At 45.2% G+C, this 21,394-nt stretch overlaps 1 protein-coding gene across 5 annotated transcripts in view; it reads right to left on the bottom strand.

Annotated features, from left to right (window-relative positions):
* The window catches only part of VPS35L (VPS35 endosomal protein sorting factor like), a 146,727-nt gene that overhangs the window by 114,288 nt on the left and 11,045 nt on the right, over positions 1 to 21,394 (bottom strand). For all 5 annotated transcript variants that reach the window (XR_010110514.1, XM_063598474.1, XM_055100228.2 and 2 more), the window contains exons 3-7: positions 18,079 to 18,246; positions 14,452 to 14,574; positions 12,567 to 12,591; positions 8,553 to 8,629; positions 6,028 to 6,156 (exon numbers count right to left, since the gene is read on the bottom strand). Coding sequence is in view for 4 of the 5 variants with exons in the window: in XM_063598474.1 (XP_063454544.1) it covers positions 6,028 to 6,156; positions 8,553 to 8,629; positions 12,567 to 12,591; positions 14,452 to 14,574; positions 18,079 to 18,246 (522 nt within the window). In the remaining variant the exon portion in view is untranslated. The remainder of the gene's footprint in view (positions 1 to 6,027; positions 6,157 to 8,552; positions 8,630 to 12,566; positions 12,592 to 14,451; positions 14,575 to 18,078; positions 18,247 to 21,394) is intronic.

Raw genomic sequence — 21,394 nt, 5'->3', positions numbered from 1 at the left:
TTTTTAAGTAGTCTGAATTTGCCACCAGTGGTCAATTAATTTTTTTTTTTTTTTTTTTTGAGACGGAGTTTCACTCTTGTTGCCCAGGCTGGAGTGCAATGGCACGATCTTGGCTCACCGCAACCTCCGCCTCCTGGGTTCAAGTGATTCTCCTGCCTCAACCTTGAGTATCAAGTAGCTGGGATTTCAGGCATGCACCACCACACACAGCTAATTCTGTATTTTTAGTAGAGACAGGGTTTCTCCATGTTGGTCAGGCTGGTCTTGAACTCCCGACCTCAGCTGATCCGCCCACCTCGGCCTCCCAAAGTGCTGGGATTACAGGCATGAGCCACCACGCCCAGCCTTGGTCAATTGATTTTTAACAAAAGTGCCAAGATCTCAGTAGAGAAAAACATAGTTAACATGGTTTGGCTCTGTGTTCCCACCCAAATCTCATGTCGAATTGTAATCCCCAGTGTTGGAGGAAAGGCCTGGTGGGAGGTAACTGAACCATGAGGGCAGACTTCCCCCTTGCTGTTCCTGTCAGACAGTTCTCATGAGATCTGGTTGTCTGAAAACCTGTGTCACCTCCCTGTTCTCTCTCTCTCTCTCTCTCTCTCCTGCTCTGCTATGGAAAGATGTACCTGCTTCCCCTTTGCCTTCTGCCACGATTTTAAGTGTCCCGAGGCCTCCGCAGCCATGCTTCCTATACAGCCTGCAGAACTGTGAGTCAATTAAACCTCTTTTCTTCATAAATTACCCAGTCTCAGGTAGTTCTTTATAGCAATGCAAGAATGGACTAATACAATAGTCTTTTCAACAAACGTTGCTGAGACAACTGTAGCTCCACATGCAAAAAAATTATTTAGATCCTTACCTTATAGGATATATAAAAAGTAATTCAAAATGAACCATTGACCTAAATGTAAGTGCTAAAATTATAACACTTCTAGAAGAAAACAAAAAAATCTTCATGACCTTGAGCTAGGCAAACAGTTCTTAGATACAACTACAAAAGCATAAGCTAAAATGAGAAAATTGAGAATGGAGCTGAAAGTAAAAACTTCTGACTGGGCACGGTGGCTCACGCCTGTAATCCTGGCACTTTGGGAGGCCGGGGCAGGTGGATCACTTGAGGTCAGGAGTTCGAGACCAGCCTGGCCAACATGGCAAAACCCCATCTCTACTAAAAATACAAAAACTAGCTGGGTGTGATAGCAGGCTCCTGTAATCCCAGCTACTCAGGAGGCTGAGGTACGAGAATCGCTGGAACCCAGGAAGCGGAGGTTGCAGTGAGCTGAGATCATGCCACTGCACTCCAGCCTGGGCAATGAGAGCGAAACTCTGTCTCAACTAAATAAATAAATAAATATACACATACATACATACATACTTCCACACTTCAAAGACACAATTATGAAAACAAAAAGACAAGCCACAGACTAGGAGATCCTATACTTGACAAAGAAATAGTGTCAAAAATATATAAAGAATTGTTACAACTGGCCAGGTGCATTGGCTCATGCCTGTAATCCTAGAACTTTGGGAGGCCAAGATGAAAGGATCGCTTGAGCACAGAGTTTGAGACTAGCCTGCATGACAAAGTAAAACCCTCCGTTTCTACAAAAAATTTAAAAATTAGCCGGGTGTGGCAGCATATGTCTATACTCCTAGCTACTGGGGAGGCTGAGGTGGGAGGATCACTTGAACCCGGGAGGTCAAGGCTATATTGAGCTGTGATGGCATCACTGCACTCCATCTGGAGTCATAGAGCAAGACCTTGTCTCCCAAGGAAAAAAAAAAAATTGTTACAACTCAACCAAATAGCACAATTTTTAAATGGGCAGGCCTTGAATAGATATTTCACTATAGATACACAAATGGCCAATAAGCGTGTACAAAGATGCTCAACATCACTGTTAGGGATATACAAATTAAAACCACAATGAGGTACCACTTCAAACCCACTAGGATAGTAGGAGGGTTATAACAAAACTGATAGGCCAGGTGTGATGGCTCAGACCTGTAATCCCAGCACTTTGGGAGGCTGAGATGGGAAGATCACTTGAAGCCAGGAGTTCAAGACCAGACTGAGCAACACAGCATGGCCCTGTCTCTACAAAAAAAAATTTTTAAATAAACTGGGCGTGGTTGTGGCCAATTATAGTCCCAGCTACTCAGGAGGCTGAGGCGGGAGGATCACTTGAGGCCAGAGTTTGAGGCTGGAGTGAGCTATGATTATACCACTGCACTCCAGCCTGGGTGACAGAGACCCTGTCTCAAAAAAAAAAAAAAGAAAACAGAAGAAAAGATGGACAATACCGAGTGCCAGAGAAGATGTGGAGGAATTAGAACCCTCAGGTAAATGGTGCAGCCATTTGGAATATAGTTTGGCAGTTTCTCATCAAGTTAATCCTAACTTACCATATGACCCAGCAATTCCATTCCTAAAATTTTACCTAAGAGTAATAAAAATGTAAGTCCACGCAAATAATTGTACGCAAATGTGCAGAGCAGCATTATTCATAACAGCCAGAGAGTGGGAACAACCCAAATGCCCATCAACTTGTTAAGATAACCACACATTAGAATACGATTCAGCAGTAAAAAGGAACAAACTACCCACATGTAATATGATGTGGATGAACCTCAAACATATTATGCTAAAGAAAATAATCCAATTAAAAAATGGACAAAAGAGCTGAAGAGACATTTCTCAAAAGATGATATACAAATTAGCCAACAAGTATGTGAAAATATGCTCAGCATCACTCATCATCAGGGGAATCATCAAATGAAAACCACATGAAAATGACTACTATCAAAAAGACAAAAATAGGCTGGGCATGGTGGTATGTGCCTATAGTCCCAGCTACTTGGGAGGCTGAGGTGGGAGGATCACTCGAGTCTGGGACTTCTAGGCTGTAATGCAGAATGATCATGCCTGTGACTAGTCACTGCACCCCAGCCTGGGCAACCTCATCTCTTAATTAAAAAAAAAAAAAAGAAAGAAAAAAATGCTGATAAGAATACAGAGAAAAGGAAACTCTTTTTTTTTGAGACAGAGTTTTGCTCTTGTCGCCCATGTTGGAGTGCAATGGTGCAATCTTGGCTCACTGCAACCTCCACCTCCTGGGTTCAAGCGATTCTCCTGCCTCAGCTTCCCAAGTAGCTGAGATTACAGACACCTGCCACCATGCCCAGCTAATTTTTGTATTTTCAGTAGAGATGGGGTTTCACCATGTTGGCCAGGCTGGTCTCGAACTCCTGACCTCAGGTGATCCACCTGCCTCAGCCTCCCAAAGTGCTGGGATTACAGGCGTGAGCCACCACACCCAGCCAAAAAGGGAACTCTTACACACTGTGGGTGGAAATGCAAATTAGTGTAACAATTCTAGAAAACAGTATGGAAATTTCTCAAAAAACTAAAAATAGAGCTACCATATGATGTAGCAATCCCACAACTAGGTTATCATCTAAAGAAAAGAAAATCAGTATATCAAAGAAATACCAGCAGTACCATGTTTACTGCAGCACTATTCACAATAGCTAAGATATGAAATCAATCTAAATGTACATAAATGGATGAATGGATAAAGAAAACAGGGTACACACACAGGAATATTATTTGGCCATAAAAAAATGAAACTCTGTAATTCACAGCAACACGAATGACCCTGGAAGCCATCATGTTAAGTGAAATAGGCACAGAAAGATACATACTGCATGTCCTCACTCATATGTGGGAGCTATGAAAGTTGAGCTCATAGAAGTGGAGAGTAGAACAGCGACGACTAGAGGCTGGGAAGGGTAGGGGCAAGGGGAGAACAAAGAGGTTGGTTAACAGGTACAAAATTACAGCTACATATGAGGAATAATTTCTAGTGTTCAATAGCACCTAGGGTGACTATAGTTCAAAATTTATTGTGTACTTTCTTTTCTTTCTGTTTTCTTTTCTTTTTTTTTTTTTTTTTGAGACAATCTCACTCTGTCACCCAGGCTGGAGTGCTGTAGTGCGATCTCGGCTCACTGCAACCTCCACCTCCCATGTTCACGCAATTCTCGTGCCTCAGCCTCCCAAGTAACTGGGATTACAGGGGTGTGCCACCAGGCCCAGCTTATTGTGTATTTTTAAATAGCTAGAGGAGAAGATTTTGAATGTTCCCAACACAAAGAAATCAGAGACGTGTGAGGTGATGAATATGCTAATTACTTGGATTTGATCATTACACACGGGATACATGTATCAAAATATCACTCTGTACCCCATAAATATGTAGAATTATTATGTATCAATTAAAAAGGCACATTACACTATGTGAGAGAAGCCAGATCCAAAAGATTATCTATTGAATAATCCCATATATATGAAATATCCAGGAAAGGCAGATTTATAGAGGCAGAAAACAGACTTGTGGTTTTCTGGGGTTGGGTATGGCAGTGGGGTTTGATTACAAACAGGCTTGGGGGAATCTGGGGAGGTATAAAAATGTTTTAAAACCAGATTGCGTGTTAGTTGCACAACTCTATAAATCTAGTAAAAAAAAATCAATCAATTACACACTTATAATGGGTGGACTTTATGATATGTAAAATATGCCTTAGTAAAGCAGCCACTGGGTACCCCCCCAACACACACAAAAAAACTTTACCGTATAGCAAATTAGCCTGGCTAATTTTTGTATTTTTAGTAGAGACGGGTTTCACCATGTTGGCCAGGCTGGTCTCAAACTCCTGGACTCAAGTGATCCACCCGCCTCAGCCTCCCAACATGCTGGGATTACAGATGTGAGCCACTGTGCCCAGCCTTGACTATGTCTTTTGGATAAAGAAGGCAGTCCTTAATGTATTGTTGAGTCGTTACTATTAGCCAGATGTGGAGTTGATGAAACACACTTATGATTATTTTGTTTGTGAAGACATGAATCAAATCTCCCCCAGATGTAAACCTCTTAGAAGACACAGTTCTAAACTACAATAATCTATGGAGAGATGCTGCCAATGCAAATATTGTGAAGAAGTACTTGTTAGTTCAGATAGTTTCTCACTCGAGACACTCAGCAAGCAACCCTCTCCACGGGCTTCCAGGATGAGAGGCCTGGCCTTCGGGACTATTTACTCTGTAAACTAACAACAGTGATTGAAGAGAAACGGGCGTGGGTTTGCCTCCCATCATGAAACACCAAAGAAATCACCCCTACTATACAAGGAGTCATCTTAAAAGACTTCAAGTGTCCAGTGTGAAGACTCCCGGACTCTCCTGTCTTTCAAAAGAACAGGTGAGAAAACAAATGTCACATTATCATAACATGGAATGAGAATGGGATCTGTCCTTTTGAACTAAAATGGCAGTTCAGAAATCCTTTGTTGACTCTGCTCTGAAAATGATAATTTAATGAATTATTCCTTTCCAAATATGCTTCTGAGCACATTTTGCTGAGACAGCAGGATCTTTAGGACCAAGAAATATAAGCTGTTTTCCACATAGTACTTGTTCTTGTGGTTCAAGAATTGTCACTGGCTTAACAAATTCATCAACAAAGAAGATTCAATGTATGTACCTCTCCCAATGCTGTAAACTTCTTCTCCTTGTCACATAAGCATGCATAATATGTCTGAAATATTCATTTATTAGGGACACACATCATTAATCCCAAAGACACCAAGCAAATGCGGTCAAGGAATCCTGAAAGAAAGTTGCTCAATCTTTAGTGTGTACAAATCATAAATGTGTCAGGGGTTGCACCATGGTTAATGTAATGAACAACACATGGGGTATCATCAGTTCTGTAACCTAGGGTGAAGAGTGCTTCCTGGAGTTGTGCGGTGCACAACCTGTGCAGCTGCACGTGGTAACCCTGGGATTAGCCATCTCATAAAAACACAGATTCATAATCATGGCTTTTCACAGGAAGTATATGAAAAAGAAAGGGATGAAAAAACAAGAGTAAGACCCTGCAGGTAGGCCCCTGAAAACTCTAAGTCTCACAGTGGAATTTTACATAGGAAATTCTGGGTGGGGGCGGGGGGATCACTAGAGCTAACCTGGATGACTATTTTTAGAGCCTTCACTTTCTGGTCTGAGGCCCAGGCATCCTTCAGCGATTGGTTGAGCTCCTCTATGCGGTTCACGTAATCCTGCTGAGTCAAGTTCAACAGCTCCTTTTGGGAACCCTGTGGGGAGAAGGCAGAAGGTGAAGGCATAGCAGGAAAAACATTGCTCGACTACACCCTTATAAAGAATACTAGGTATTGGCTGAGTTTTGGTCTCTAAATTTTCCTCATATCCCCGCCAGGATTGACAGCTTTGCCTTGCAATTTGCAATCAAAGAGGTTCTTTTGAGTTTTCTGACAAAGATGGACAGAGTGCTGTGGGTTGAAAGGCTGGCCTTGGAAGCAAGTCAGACCTAAGCCACCTCCCAGCTTGGACACCAAGTAGCTGTGTGACCCTGGGTAAGCTATTTTCCTCTCACAGCCTCATCTGTGAATTGAGGTAACAAGACTTACCTCATTCAACCAACTGTGGGCCCCCTGTGTGCAGGACATGGGACTAGATGATCGAGATACAAAGACATTTTTGCTCAAGATTCCCAAGCAATAAGACATGATAGCGTATTTCAGCACTAATGGAGCTTAAGATTCTGAAGACAGACGGATATTAACTCAAACTGAGATAAATGCTCAGGAGAAAACACAATTCTATGGGGACACAGATACTGGATCTGAGGTGCCCATTGAAAAAAGCGCAACTGTTTCACGGGCTACTAAGGAAGAAAAATATGCTGATCACTGACAGGAACCAACTGAGGAACATATACCCCAATTTCAGAGATATTCAAATGTGAGAGAAATGGTACATCTCAGACTGGAAAAAATATGGTAACAAAGAAATGGACTGTAAACTGTGATGGGGGGGATCAGGAATGGCTTCCTGGAGGAGTGATACTTGAGACAAACTCTCAGGGGAGTACAGGTACTGCAGAGTGTGGGGGTGTTAATTAGACCAAGGAGAGAGTAATCAGGACAGAAAGACAACCATAGCAAAAACCCTCGGCAGCTGAGCAAGGGATCGTCATGGGGATGAAATGACCATGTAGGTAATGACTTGGCACGGTCCCTGACGCACAGTAAATGCTCCTTAACCCTGGGCTATTGTTAAGAGGCTCTTCACAGAACTCACAGGAGTGAAGGTCATGCGAACACACATGATGAGACCTGGAACCAAAGGTTTATATGTATATTTCCTACAATTCAAAGTGAAAAACGCTTTATTAAAGAAATAAGAGTAGGCTGGGCATGGTGGCTCACATCTGTAATCCCAGCATATTGGGAGGCTGAGGCGGGTGGATCACTTGAGGTCAGGAGTTTGAGACCAGCCTGGTCAACATCGTGAAACCCTCTCACCTAAAAATACAAAAATTAGCTGGGCACGGTGGCGTGTGCCTGTAATCCCAGTTACTCGGGAGGCTGAGGCAGGAGAATTGCTTTAACCTAGGAGGCAGAGGTTGCAGTGAGCTGAGATCGCACCACTGCACTCCAGCCTCGGTGACAGAGCGATCTCAACCTCCACCTCTTGGGTTCAAGCAATTCTCCTACTTCAGCCTCCTGAGTAGCTGGGATTACAGGCATCCGCCACTATGCCCAGCTAATTTTTGTATTTTTAGTAGAGACAGGGTTTCACCATGTTGGCCAGGCTGGTCTCAAACTCCTGACCTCAGGAGATCCACCTGCCTCGGTCTCCTAAAGTGCTGGGATTATAGGCATGAGCCACCGCGCCTGGCAAAGATTTTTTTTTTCAAGAAATTCTGTATTTGTTGGTTACATTTACCACTGTTTAAGTGTTGGCAAAAGACTCACTTTTTTTTTCAAAGTACATGTAGGCCAATTAAAAGATTCCTGTGGGCCATATCCAGCCAGCCTGAGCAGCGTCTGTTGCAAAGCAAGGTCTTTGTGCTCCATAAGGCTGCTTCTCAGGGAGGTGACTGCAGTTGGGTTTTTTTTTTTAGACAAAGTCTTGCTCTTTCGCCCAGGCTGGAGTGCAGTGGCATGATCTTGGCTCAATGCAACCTCCGCCTCCCAGGTTTAAGCAATTCTCCTGCCTCAGCCTCCCGAGTAGCTGGGATTACAGGCACCCACCATCACGCCTGGCTAATTTTTGTATTTTTAGTAGAGTCAGGGTTTCACTATGTTGGCCAGGCTGGTCTCGAACTCCTGACCTCAGGTGATCCTCCCGCCTTGGCCTCCCAAAGTGCTGGGATTACAGGCGTGAGCCACCGCACCTGGCCTTGCAGTTGGTTTTTACCATTAGGCACTGTTGCTAGGTGACCCAGCCTTGCTCAGGCATCACAATGAGAAAAGAAGCCTCTAGAAAAGCAGCCCCAGTCAGGCTTCCATGAGCTCGGCCAACTGCACACTGGCACCCTTCCCTGGATGGAGTCATTGCCTCGAGAGGACCAAGCACAATGCACAGCCCAGGAATTAATCAAAGAGCAGCCACCGAGGTTGATCTCACTTGGCAGGAGGAAGGAAAAGCTCTCCCACTCCCTGCACTCCACAAATGACTTGCTCACCTCCTCAAAGTCATCCAGCTCCTCCAGCCGTGTCCGAACCTTCTCTGACATTGCCAGTGTGGCAGTCCCAGCTTTGCCTAAACAGAATGAATTTACGTCACACGGGTGGCTTTTCTCGTGCACCAATACCCCCAGTGGAGGCATCTTTCACTCTACACTTCATCATGAATAAAGACACAAGGGAATGATTCCATTATAGAAAACTATCCCAGATTTTCAAAGCGACTTCCTTATGTAACCAGAATTCCATCGAAACATTTCCCACTTAGAAGCTGCCCCGGGGAGCCCAGTGGGCCAGCCTCAAAGAGGTTAACCGCTGCATTTGAGATTTACAAACTTTGCTCTGTATCATCTGTTTATTCCTAAAGAAAGGCAGTCCAGATAAGGATGCCAAAAATCCGTCATTTAATTGTTTTCTATGAACAAAAGGCCCTCTTAGGCTCTTACTCACAGCGTAGAATTGTGCTCTTCTGCTAACAAAACAACCATCTCACTGTCTACCCAGGGTGGAAACACTAGGGCTTCAAAGCCCTCTCTTCGAGCAAACAGGACTAGCTGTGCCTCCTTCCAGCATCTGTCAGCACAATTTCGCCATCAGCAGGGACTGGTGGAGGGATGAAGGAAGGGCCCCCAGGCCACAGGCCAGCCACAAGGCAGGGCGCTGCATCTAGCTGACTGCTGCCCTCTGCGGCCGTCTATTTCAGAATCCTTCCCCCATCTTTAGGGGGCCTCTGTTCTAGCACTTTTTTTTTTTTTTTTTTTTGAGATGGGGTCTTACTCTGTCGTCCAGGCTGGAGTGCGGTGGCGCGATCTCGGCTCACTGTAACCTCCATCTCAAAAAAAAAAAAAAAAAAAGAAAAAAGAAAGAAATGTGGACTTAGGGTCGAGCTGCAGAACTCTTTTTGTAAGCCTGACAAATGTTTTAGGTTTTAAGAGTCACAAAGTGTCTGCTCCAACTACTCAACTCTACTGTTGTAGCACAAGGGCAGGCATAGATAATACATAAACAAATTGATAGGGCTCTGTTCCTATAAAACTGTACTTAAAAAACAGGCAGTGGACCAGACTTGGCCTGCAGCATGCAGTTTACCAACCCCTGATCTGGGGATACCCCTAGTAGTGGAATGCTGGATCAAAGGGTTGGCTCATTGTGTTAATCCCTTTGAGCTGCTATAACAAAATGCTACAAAGTGGGCAGCTTATAAATAAGAGCAATGTATTTCTCGCAGTCCTAAAGGCTGGGAAGTCCAAGATCAAGGTCCCAGCAGATTAGGTCCCAGTGCCTGATGACGGCCTGCTTTCCGGTTGGGTTCATAGATGATGCCCTCCTGCTGTGTTTTCACTTGGTGGAAGGGGTGAGGGGAGTGCCCTTGGACCTCTTTTATAGGGCACTAATCCCATTCATGAGGGTTCCACCCTCATGACCTAATCACCTCTGAAAAGGGCCCATCTCCTAATACCATCATCTTGGGGTTAGGATTTCAACATATGAATCAGGGCAGGGGAGTGGGGTTAAGCACAAACAACCAGACCACAGCACCTGTCTTCAAATAAAATAAAAAATGCAAAAGTGTTCTACAAGGTGGTTGTGCCATTTTACATTCCCACCAGCAGCATATGAGAGCTCCTATTGCTCTATATTCATACCAAGTCTCATGTTGAAATGTGATCCCCAGTGTTGGAGGTGGGGCCTGGTGGGAGGTGTCTGGGTTGTAGGGGAGGATCCACCATGAACGGCTTGGTGCCATCCTTGCAGTAATGAGTGCGTTCTTATTCTTAGTTCCCATGAGAACTGGCTGTTGAAAAAAGCCTGGCATTTTCTCCCTCTCTCTCCTCCCTTCTCTTGCCATGCAATCTCTGCACACAACTGCTCTCATTTGCTTTCACCATGAGTGGAAGCAGCCTGAGGCCCTCACCAACAGCAGATGCTGCACCATGCTTCTTATATAGCCTGTGGAACCATAAGTCAAGTAAACCTCTCTTCCTTATAAATTAGCCAGCTTCTGGTATTCCTTTATAGTACCACTAAACAAACTAAGACACTTGGTATCATCACTCTATTTGATCTTTACAAACTGGTGGGTATATGCTGGTATGATTTACCTTTTATGGTCTGGGATCAAAATTCTGTCCATAACAAGCTGGGCGTGGTAGCTCACACCTGTAATCCCAGCACTTTGGGAGGCCAAGGCAGGCGGACCACTTGAGGTCAAGAGTTTGAGACCAGCCTGGCCAACATGGTGAAACCCTGTCTCTATTAAAAATACAAAAATTAGCTGGGCCTGGTGGTACACACCTATAGTCCCAGTAACTCAGAAGGCTGAGGTGGGAGAATTGCTTGAACCCAGGAGGCAGAGGTTGCACTGCACCATGGGTGACAGAGCAAAATTCCATCTCAAAAAAAAAAAAAAAACTCTATGCATAACAAAGCTGTTCCCACTCTCTTGATTTCTAACGTGCTGTCTCATCCAGCAGAGCCATGGGGAGAGTGGCAGCTGCCATATCAGAGACCTGCAATGAACTATGATTGTGCTCATCTGCACCCAGCAGCACATGATCCATCAGTTGCTCCAGAATCACCTTGGAGCATCAAAATAGGAATTCTGGGGTCCCATCCTGCAAGATTAATTGAGCAAGTGGGGGCCAGGCATCTATATTCATGCAAAAGTTCCTCAGGAAATCCTGCTACACGGCAGTTTGAGACACCCTGGTCCAGAGCTTCTGACTGTGTATCTTAGGAGAGGAAGGTGAGAACTGCATTCAGGGACCAGTGACGTATAAGACTAAGCATGTGACCCCCTCACCAACATACCTTTTTGCACAAGGGAAAAGACTTAAGGCAAGGGAAAGGCTCTCTAAAACCCAGTTGGTGAGGGAGGCACAATGAGGGGGAGACTACTTCCTCTGTAATTCTTAAACAGTAAGCTTACGTTTTACTCCTAGTAACCTCTTTGGTTTTTTTTTTTTTTTGAGACAGAGTCTCGCTCTGTCACCCAGAATGGAATGCAATGGCATGATCTTGGCTCACTGCAACCTCCGCCTCCCAGGTTCAAGCGATTCTCCTGCCTCAGCCTCCTGAGTAGCTGGGATTACAGGCATCTGTCACCATGCCTGGCTAATTTTTTTTTTTTTTTTTTTTTTAGTAGAGATGGAGTTTCACATTGTTGGCCAGGCTGGTCTCGAACTCCTGACCTCAAGTGATCTGCCCGCCTTGGCCTCCCAAACTGCTGGGATTACGGGTGTGAGCCACTGCACCAGGCCATATATATATATTTTTTAATACGGAATTTCACTCTTGTTGCCCAGGCTGGAGTGCAATCTTGGCTCACTGCAACTTCCGCCTCCCAGGTTCAAGCGATTCTCCTGCCTCAGCCTCCTATGTAACTGGGATTATAGGCATGTACCATCACGCCCAGCAAAATTTTGTATTTTTAGTAGAAATGGGGTTTCACCATGTTGGCCAGGCTGGTCTCAAACTCCTGACCTCAGGCGATCTGCCTGTCTTGGCTTCCCAAAGTGCTGGGATTACACAGGTGAGCCACCGTGCTAGGCCGTATTTTTTTTTTTTTTTAAGACGGAATTTCATTCCTGTCACCCAGGCTGCAGTGCAATGATGCAATCTTGGCTCACTGAAACCTCCGCCTCTCAGGTTCAAGTGATTCTCCTGCTTCAGCCTCCTGAGTAGCTGGGATTACGGGCGTGCGCCACCACGCCCAGCAAATTTTTGTACTTTTAGTAGAGACGAGATTTCACCATGTTGGCCAGGCTAGTACCAAACTCCTGACCTCAGATGATCCACCCACCTTGGCCTCCCAAAGTGCTGGTATTTGGTATTTTTTTAATTCATGCTCTAAATATGTATTTTATTTCTACGTCTATCCACAATCTAAGACATAGCAGCTCCAACTGAATCAAACATCAGAATCATATCACATAAAACTTTTTTCCTTTGTAAAATTATATTAAAAGTAATGCCAGAATTTTCCCATCAAAACAACAACAAACTCATCTTACCTTTTTCAGATCCCATAAACAGATTCTGCAGAGACATAAAATTCATTAATATTTTAAAAATTGAAGGCAGTATGTTCACTGTTTTCCAACAGAGCCATTTACATACCCAAGAGAAAGAAATATATATTCAAAGAAGAAAAATACAGTCACTAGAAACCACCGGAGATTCAAATTTCTACTCAAGTCAGGGTTCTCAAAGTCAGCAGACAAATACTAAAATTTTTGATATGCCAGCGGGGTCACATAATAGAACTATTTTTAACCTACTCTGAATCAAGGTTTATCACCCTCTACACTACTGCCATTTGAGGCCAGATAACTTTTTGTGGGAGATTAATTCTGCGCACTGTTGGATGTTTAGCCGCATCTCTGGCCTCCACCCAATAAATGTCAGTACCACCCCCAGAACTGTGACAGTCAAAAATGTCTCTAGATATTGCCAAATGACAACCCAGGGGTAAAAATTACTCCTGGTTGAGAATCACTGCTCTAAGTTAACTCTGTACAGTTAAAAAAAAAAAAAAGACTCAATTTAAATAGTCCAGCAATTCTGCCTATCATTCTGTTCAATGAGTACACACCCTGGGAGGAAAAAATGAAGAGAAGAGGTGTTGAGGCCAAGCGTTCCCCGTGGCCTGCCAAGTTCACTGTTTCCTCCAGGGCACAGCCCCATTTGTAGATGGACACGCTGCTACATTTCTCAACCTCCCTGCATCTATGCGTGGCCCATGATCACACCTTCAAGACAAATGTAACTGAAAGTGTTGGGGGACCCCAAGAAGTCTTCCTAAATGGGAGGGGGTGCATCTTTCTTTCCCTTTCCTCCCTCTGTCTACCAACATGAATGTGAGGCAACACTCTACACAGCCGAGGAGCAAGAAAGAATGCGGCGGAACCCTGATGCCCTCGGAGCTGCCAAACCAGCCCTGGACTCCCTCCTCGAGACTTTTCTCCAGCGTAAGGAGGGATACAGGTCACTCTTGTTTACAAGGCTAGCAGGGGCTTTAGTTCTAAGCAACTGAACCCAGTCCTAACTCACACAGGCATTAACCTGACTGGGTTGGTCTCAGCTCTCCTGAGTCTTTCCTTCCACAGCAATTTGCCAAGTGGAGGGTAAGCCTCGAATTTCGTAAGTGTCTTGAGGCCAAAGCCAACTACTTCACCTAATGGCCATCCAGAGAAACAGTAAATTTCCAGCTCCAGGAGAAAACCCAGCTATATGGGATTACTGAGTGACACCTTTCTCCTCCAGTGTTGTGCTCTCCTCCCTTAATTCATTTTTTAAATTAATTAATTAATTAATTAATTTTTTTTGAGACAGGGTCTCACTCTGTCACCAAGGCTGGAGTGCAGTGGCATGATCTCTGCGCGATGCAACCTCCACTTCCCGGGTTCAAGCAATTCTCATGCCTCAACCTCCTGAGTAGCTAGGATTACAGGTGCCCGCCACCACGCCTGGCTAATTTTTTTGGTAGAGACGGGGTTTCACTACGTTGGCCAGGCTGGTCTCGAACTCCTGACCTCAAGTGATCTGCCCACCTTGGCCTCCCAAAGTGCTGGGATAACAGGTGTGAGCCACCGTGCCCGACCTCCTCCCTTCATAATTCAAACCTCCTCCCAAAGACAAGACTCTGCTGTTCTAATTCTTTCTCTGGCCTGTGCCACATCCCTGATCCTTAACATATTTTTTTGGGAAACCTGTCAGCACATTTTTCTGCCAACAACACTGACATACTACGTGAAGCCTTATATGTGAGCTTTTAAGAGAAGTAGAAAAATAAATAAATAAGTGAAACTTACAGAGCCCAGGAGTTGAAGCAACATAACAAAAAGAAATTACTACTAACTCCAAAGTAGACCCTGGAGAGGGTCTCCTGGTACTCACAATAGACAGCTTTTCGGTAGTGGTGTACCGGGCAAGGATTTCTCCCCGTTTGTTGGCCCAAGGCTCAAAATCCGATCCTACAACGGAGTTATCATCTCTATCACGTTTCCTTCTGGAGCTGTCCTAAAGAAAGGCAAGATAATCTCTTCAGCAGCAATATCATTTTGATCTTTAAATATATACATATATAAATAGAAGCCAGATAGTCCTTTACTGTGGAATAAAAGAGATCTGTCTCAAGGTTTACTATCATAAAAAAAATTACAGCGCCAGGCATGGTGGCTCACACCTGTAATCCCAGCACTTTGGGAGGCCAAGGTGGACGGATCACTTAAGGGCGGGGGTTTAACACCAGCGTAGCCAACATGGTAAAACCCCGTCTCTACTAAAAATACAAAAATTAGCCAGGTGCATGCCTGTAGTCCCAGCTACTCAGGAGACTGAGGCAGGACAATCACTTGAACCTGGAAGGCAGAGGTTGCAGTGAGCCAAGATTGTACCACTGCACTCCAGTCTGAGTGACAGAGCAAGACTGCATCTCAAAAAAAAAATTCAGGCCATTTCATCATAAATGGACAATAAACATATCAAAAAATGCTCAAACTCATTAAGAATTAAGGAAAGGATAGTTGGAAAAGACCACTTTTTCAACTATCAGAATGTCAAAGAGTTAAATGCTGGCTGATGTCAGGCTGGCAAGGATGCAGGGAAACAGACCCTCTTCAACATCACTGGTGGAAATGCAGACTGGTTAACTCTTTTTCGAGGACAATTTGGTGATAGCCATCAAAACCTTAAATACACATTGCCTTATGCCAGCAAAGAGATGGAGTCTCGCTCTGTTGCCCAGGCTGGAGTGCAGTGACGTGATCTCTACTCACTGCAATCTCCGCCTCCCAGGTTCAAGCGATTCTCCTATCTCAGCCTCCCGAGTAGCTGGGATTACAGGTGCCTGCCACCACACCTGGCTAATTTTTGTATTTTTAGTAGAGATGGTGTTTCACCACGTTGGTCCGGCTGGTCTCGAATTCCTGACCTCGTGATCCGCCCGCCTCAGCCTCCCAAAGTGCTGGGATTACAGGCGTGACCCACTGCGCCTGGCCAACCAGCAAAGAACTTCTAGGAAGCTATCCTGCAGAAATCCTTGCAGACATGCACCAAGATGTGTGTGTGTTCGAGACACATGGTGCGCTGCTGTTTGTACCAGCAAAACCCAGAAACTATCTGGGATATCCTCTAACTGATGGATACATCAGTAGAGGAATGGCAAATTAAAATAGGTAAATCCAGTCTTTAGAATACCACACAGTTGGTCAAAATAATAAGGTTGTTCTAAATGTACTAACATGGATAGTTCTCCAAGACATATGGTCAAGTTAAAAAAAAAAAAAATTGGCTGGGCGGCATGGCTCAAACTTGTAATCCCAGCACTTTGGGAGGCCAATGCGGGCAGATCACCTGAGGTTAGGAGTTCGAGACCAGCCTGGCCAATGTGACGAAACCTTGTCTCTACAAAAAATACAAAAATTAGCCAGGTGTGGTGGCACATGCCTGTAATCCCAGCTACTAGGTAGGCTGAGGCAGGAGAATCACTTGAACCCAGGAGACAGAGGTCACAGTGAGCCAAGATCGCGCCACTGCACTCTAGCCTGGGCAACAGAATGAGACTCCATCTCAAAAAAAAAATAAAATAAAATAAAATAAATTAAAAAAAAAAAGCTGTGGGGTGCAGTGGCTCAGGCCTGTAATCCTAGCAACTCTGGTAGGCCAAGGCAGGAGGACTGCTTGCGCCCAGGAGTTTGAGACCAGCTTTGGCAACACAGTGAGACCCTGACTCTACCAAAAAATCCAAAATTAGCTGAGTGCGGTGGCACACACCTGAAGTCCCAGCTGCTCGAGAGGCTGAGGCAGGGGGATTGTTTGAGCCCAGGAGTTTAAGGCTGCAGCGAGCTATGATCATGCCACTGCAGTCCAGCCTAGGCAAAAGAGCAAGACTATCTCCAAAAAAACAAGTCACAAAACAGCAGTTTCATTTATGTAACAATGGTAAATAATATATGAAACACAGGCCGGGCGCAGTGGCTCACACCTGTAATTGCAGCACTTTGGGAGGCCGAGGTGGGTGGATCACGAGGTCAGGCATTCGAGACCAGCCTGGCCAATATAGTGAAACCCCGTCTCCACCAAAATACAAAAATTAGCTGGGCATGGTGGCACGTGCCTGTAGTCCCAGCCACTCGGGAGGCTGAGGCAGGAGAATTGCTTGAACCCGGGAGGTGGAGGCTGCAGCAAGTCGAGATCACCCCACTTCACACCAGCCCAGGTGACAGTGTGAGACTTCATCTCAAAAAATATATATATATATATATGAAACACAGCATAGGATGATGATCGAGAGCATGTATTCTGAAGTCAGACTGGCCGGGTTTGAATCCCAGCTTGGATGTGACTTGTTATCTCTATCCCTCCATGGCTGCCTCTTTAATGAGGATTCCAATACCTCTCACAAGGTAGTAAGAGAACCAAATACGAAATGCACTCCAAAAAAATGCCTGCCATGCAGTAAGTTGATGCTGTAATTATTTATATATGAGTATGTATGGGAATGCTCAGAAACTGCTGTCGCAGGTATCTATGAAAATACAGGGGAAAAGCTATGGAAGAAGACACATTACAGCCATCATTCTCACAACCGCCAGGGTGGAGATTGGAATGAGGATTGCTCTACATGACTTTATCTGTAGTGTCTGACTTTTTCACATCAAAATGAGTGATTTACTTATGTAATTATGTAAAAAGATTTATAAGAAGAATAAAATTAAAATTAAAAATAAATTTTAAGAGCCAGGTGCAGTGGCTCATGCCTGTAATCCCAGTGCTTTGGGAGGTTGAGGCAGGTGGATCACTTGAGGTCAAGAGTTCAAGACCAGCCTGGTCAACATGATGAAAGCCCATCTCTACCAAAAAACACAAAAATTAGCTGGGCGTGGTGGTGCATGCCTGTCCCAGCAATTCGGCAGGCTGAGGTGAGAGAATTGCTTGAACCCGGAGTCGGAGGCTGCAGTGAGACTGCACCACTGCACTCCAGTTTGGGTGACACAGCAAGGCTGTCTGAAAAAAATATTAAATTAAATTTAAAAATAAAAATAAATTTTAAAATGCTTTCAAACAAAAAAGAAACAAAAAGACTTCACAGAGCTACACCAGCCTCTCATGTCAGGATGACCTGAACTGTTCCAACCAGAAGGTACCGTGTGCATTACTTGTGCAACTTAAAAAAGGGGAAGAAGCTTTAGGAGGCTTAGGTGGGAGGATCGCTTGAGGCTTGGAGTACGACACCACCCTGGGCAACATAGCAAGACCCCACCTCTACAACAAAATAAAAAATTAACCAGGCACAGTAGTGTGTACCTATAATCCCAGCTATTCAGGAGGGTGAGGTGGGAGAATTGCTTGAGCCCCGGAGTTGGAGGCTGCAGTGAGCCATGACCACACCACTGCACTCCAGCCTGGGTGACAGAGACTCTGTCTCTTAGGGGAAAAAAAAGGGCAGGGCACAAGAAAACCACCCATTCCTGCAACCACAAAACCGACGCCCACTGGACGACCATGGCCGGGGTGCATTACCATGGCAGCTGCCAAGGCTGCGGGGTCAGCAGTGGCTGCAAACATGGAGAGGGGGTCAGTCCCATCGAGGACGCTGCTCAGCGGGTCCACCACGGAGCTGGAGGAGGAGGAGGACGTGGAAGAAGTGCTTCCTTTCCGGTTCACTTTCTTTGTCTTTGACTCTGTGACCTGTGAGGAAAATTTCTGGAGGTAAAACGGAGCTCCCACAACTCTCCCCAGTGAAACACTCCAGTGGGTACTTTCCTCCCATTCTGGTAGTTGAATGGATGGTTCATTTGCAGCAGAGACTTATCCATCTGCAGGGGATGCTTAGTTTTTGTGACAAATGGACATGACTCAGGATCACAACTGTCGAGGAAGGGAAAGTAGGAAGTTAGGGTTAGGAAGTGTTAAAAAAATTAATTGAGAGGTCACTGGACTGAGATGGCTACAGCACCTGGGGTTCCCTATGTAGCAAACCAAAATCCAACTCAATATAAGTAGCAAAATGGAACTTAAGCTTAATCAGTTGCAAATCGCCAACTACCCGCTAACTAGAGACTACCAATCAAAACCAACAACTAACATCTAAGTAGGGAATTTCTACTTTAACCAGGTACTTTTTTTTTGTCTTTCTCCCTTGAACACCTCATAAAAGTTAAGTTTTCCGCTGGGTGCAGTGGCTCATGCCTGTATCCCAACACCTTGTGGTGCTGAGGCAGAAGGATCACTTGAAGCCAGGAGTTTGAGATCAGCCTGGGCAACATGGCGAAGTCCTATCTCTACAAAAGATATGAAAATAATCCAGGTGTGGTGGTACGTGCCTGTGGTCCCAGCTACTCAGAAGGCTGAAGTGGGAGGATGGCTGGAGCCCAGGAGGTGGAGGTTGCAGTGAGCCGAGATCGCACCACTGCACTCCAAGCTGTTAAATTTATGTGGTCTCTGCCCCCAGTTCCTCCCACAGAGCTCCTAATACCCTAGCAGATTTCCTGGGTGATAGGAGCATCTTTTGTCCTAATAAGGTGACTCCCGATGGGCTCCTGCAGAGCTTCAGGATGGGGTCTGGTCACCAGAAAGACCAAGCCATGATTAGAAGATTGGAGCTTTCAGCCCCATTCCCCATCCTTCGGGAAGGTGAGAGGGCTGGAGACCAAATGAATAATCAATCATGCCTATGCAACGATGCCTCAAAAAAAAAAAACCATGAAAAACGGGGTTTTGAGAGGCAGAGGTTGCAGTGAGCTGAGAATGTGCCATTGCACTCCAGCTGGGCGATACAGTGAGACCCTGTCTCAAAAAAAAAGAAAAAGGGGGGGCGGGTTTGAAGAGCTTCCAGGTAGGTGAACAAGAACACATCGAGGTACCTGGAGGGGACATGAAAGCTCTGTGTGCCCCTTCCCCTGGGCCTCACCCTACGTACCTCTTCATCTGGCTGTTCATCTGTATTCTTTGTAATATCCTTAATAATAAACTGGTAAGTACCAGTAAATACTAAATAATAAACTGGTAAGTATAAGTAAATGTTTCCCTAGTTCTGTGAGCCACTATAGCAAATTATTGAACATGAGGGAGGGAGGCATGGGAACTCCCAATGTGTAGCAAAGTTGGAGTTTCTGAAGTGAAGATGTCTTTTTTTTTTTTTTTTTTGGAGACAGGGTCTCACTTTGTCACTAAGCCTGGAGTGCAATGGTGTGATCACGGTTCACTGTACCCTCAACATCCTGGGCACAAGCAATCTTCCTGCCTCCGTCTCCTGAGTAGCTGGGACTACAAGCACACCATCACACTTTGCTAATTGTTTTTTTACTTTTTGTAGCAGTGGGGTATCACTATGTTGCCCAGGCTGGTCTCGAACTCCTGGGCCCAAGGGATCTTCTCATCTAGCATCCCAAAGTGCTGGGAGTACAGGCATGAGCTACCATACTGGGCCAGTGCTGTCTCACTGAGGACCTTGCCCTCAAACCTGTCGAGTCAGATGCCAACTGCCGGTGATGGCTGCCTGAATGGAGTTGAACTGCAGTCTAGGGGAGGGAGATAAGCACCTCCCATTGGGGTACATTTGCTGTTTTTGTCTGCCTGGCACCCATTCCTCCACCTCACAGGCTTAATACTTAATACCCCAATTTTTATTTGAGAAAACATCTCTCCCCCACACTCAGTTCCTACAGGCCTGGTGGGGTGAACTCTGTTCTCAGTTCCCAAGGTAAGCATTAGACCTACCCCAATCTATCAACTTATTCTATACAGCAGGTCACCAATGCTGGTTCAGGGTAGGGCGCATAACAAAACTGGGTCAATGAAAACTGCTTGAGAAAAGCATTTTCCTGCTGCTGATGTTGCTAACCTAACAGGATAGGCCTGGAGCTGCAGCAGCTCTTCTCAGCTATTCTGTTATGGTATGGGTGTTAAATCAAGTTTAGCCTAAAGCTGTCTCCTTACCTATTTTAAGTTTGGCCTAAAGGTTTCTCTGCACATAGTGAACTATAACCTCATTGGACATGTAAACAGAGTGTAACCTACTCTTGTGCCAATCACCAAGTTTTGGCCAATTAAAGGGGGCCAACTGGGCCGGGCACAGTGGCTCATACCTGTAATCCCAGCACTTTGGGAGGCTGAGGCAGGCGGATCACCTGAGGTCAGGAGTTTGAGACCAGCCTGGCCAACATGGTGAAACCGTGTCTCTACTAAAAAGACAAAAAAATTAGCCGGGCATGGTGGCGGGCGCCTGTAGTCCCAGCTACTCAGGAGGCTGAAGCAGGAGAATCACTTGAACCCGGGAGGTAGAGGTTGCAGTGAGTTGAGATTGTGCCATTGCACTCCAGCCTGGGCAAGGGTGAAACTCTGTCTCAAAAAAAAGAAAAAAAAGCGGGGGCCAACTGTTCAAATTGGGTTCAAATAAGGCAAATACTGAACTGTAACCCATCCGGCTGTTTCTGTACCTCACTTCTATTTTCTGAATGTCACTTTCCTTTTTGTGTCCATACATCTGCTACCACGTGACTGTGCTGGAGCCTCTCTGAACCTACTCTGGCTCAGGAGGCTGCCCAATTCATGAATTATTCTTTGCTCAATTAAGCTCCATTAAATTTAATTTGGCTCAGAATTTTCCTTTTATTTTTTTGAGATGGAGTCTCTCTCTGTTGCCCAGGATGGAGGGCAGTGGCGTGATCTTAGCTCACTGCAACCTCTGCCTCCTGGGTTTAAGTGATTCTCCTCTCTTAGTCTCCTGAGTAGTTGGGACTACAGGCATATGCCACTATGCCCAGCTAATTTTTATATTTTTAGTAGAGATGGGGTTTTGCCATGTTGGCCAGGCTGGTGTCGAACTCCTGACCTC

This window comes from Pan paniscus, chromosome 18, assembly GCF_029289425.2.
Source record: "Pan paniscus chromosome 18, NHGRI_mPanPan1-v2.0_pri, whole genome shotgun sequence".
NCBI lineage: Eukaryota > Metazoa > Chordata > Mammalia > Primates > Hominidae > Pan > Pan paniscus.
This window is presented reverse-complemented; position numbering and strand designations above follow the sequence as displayed.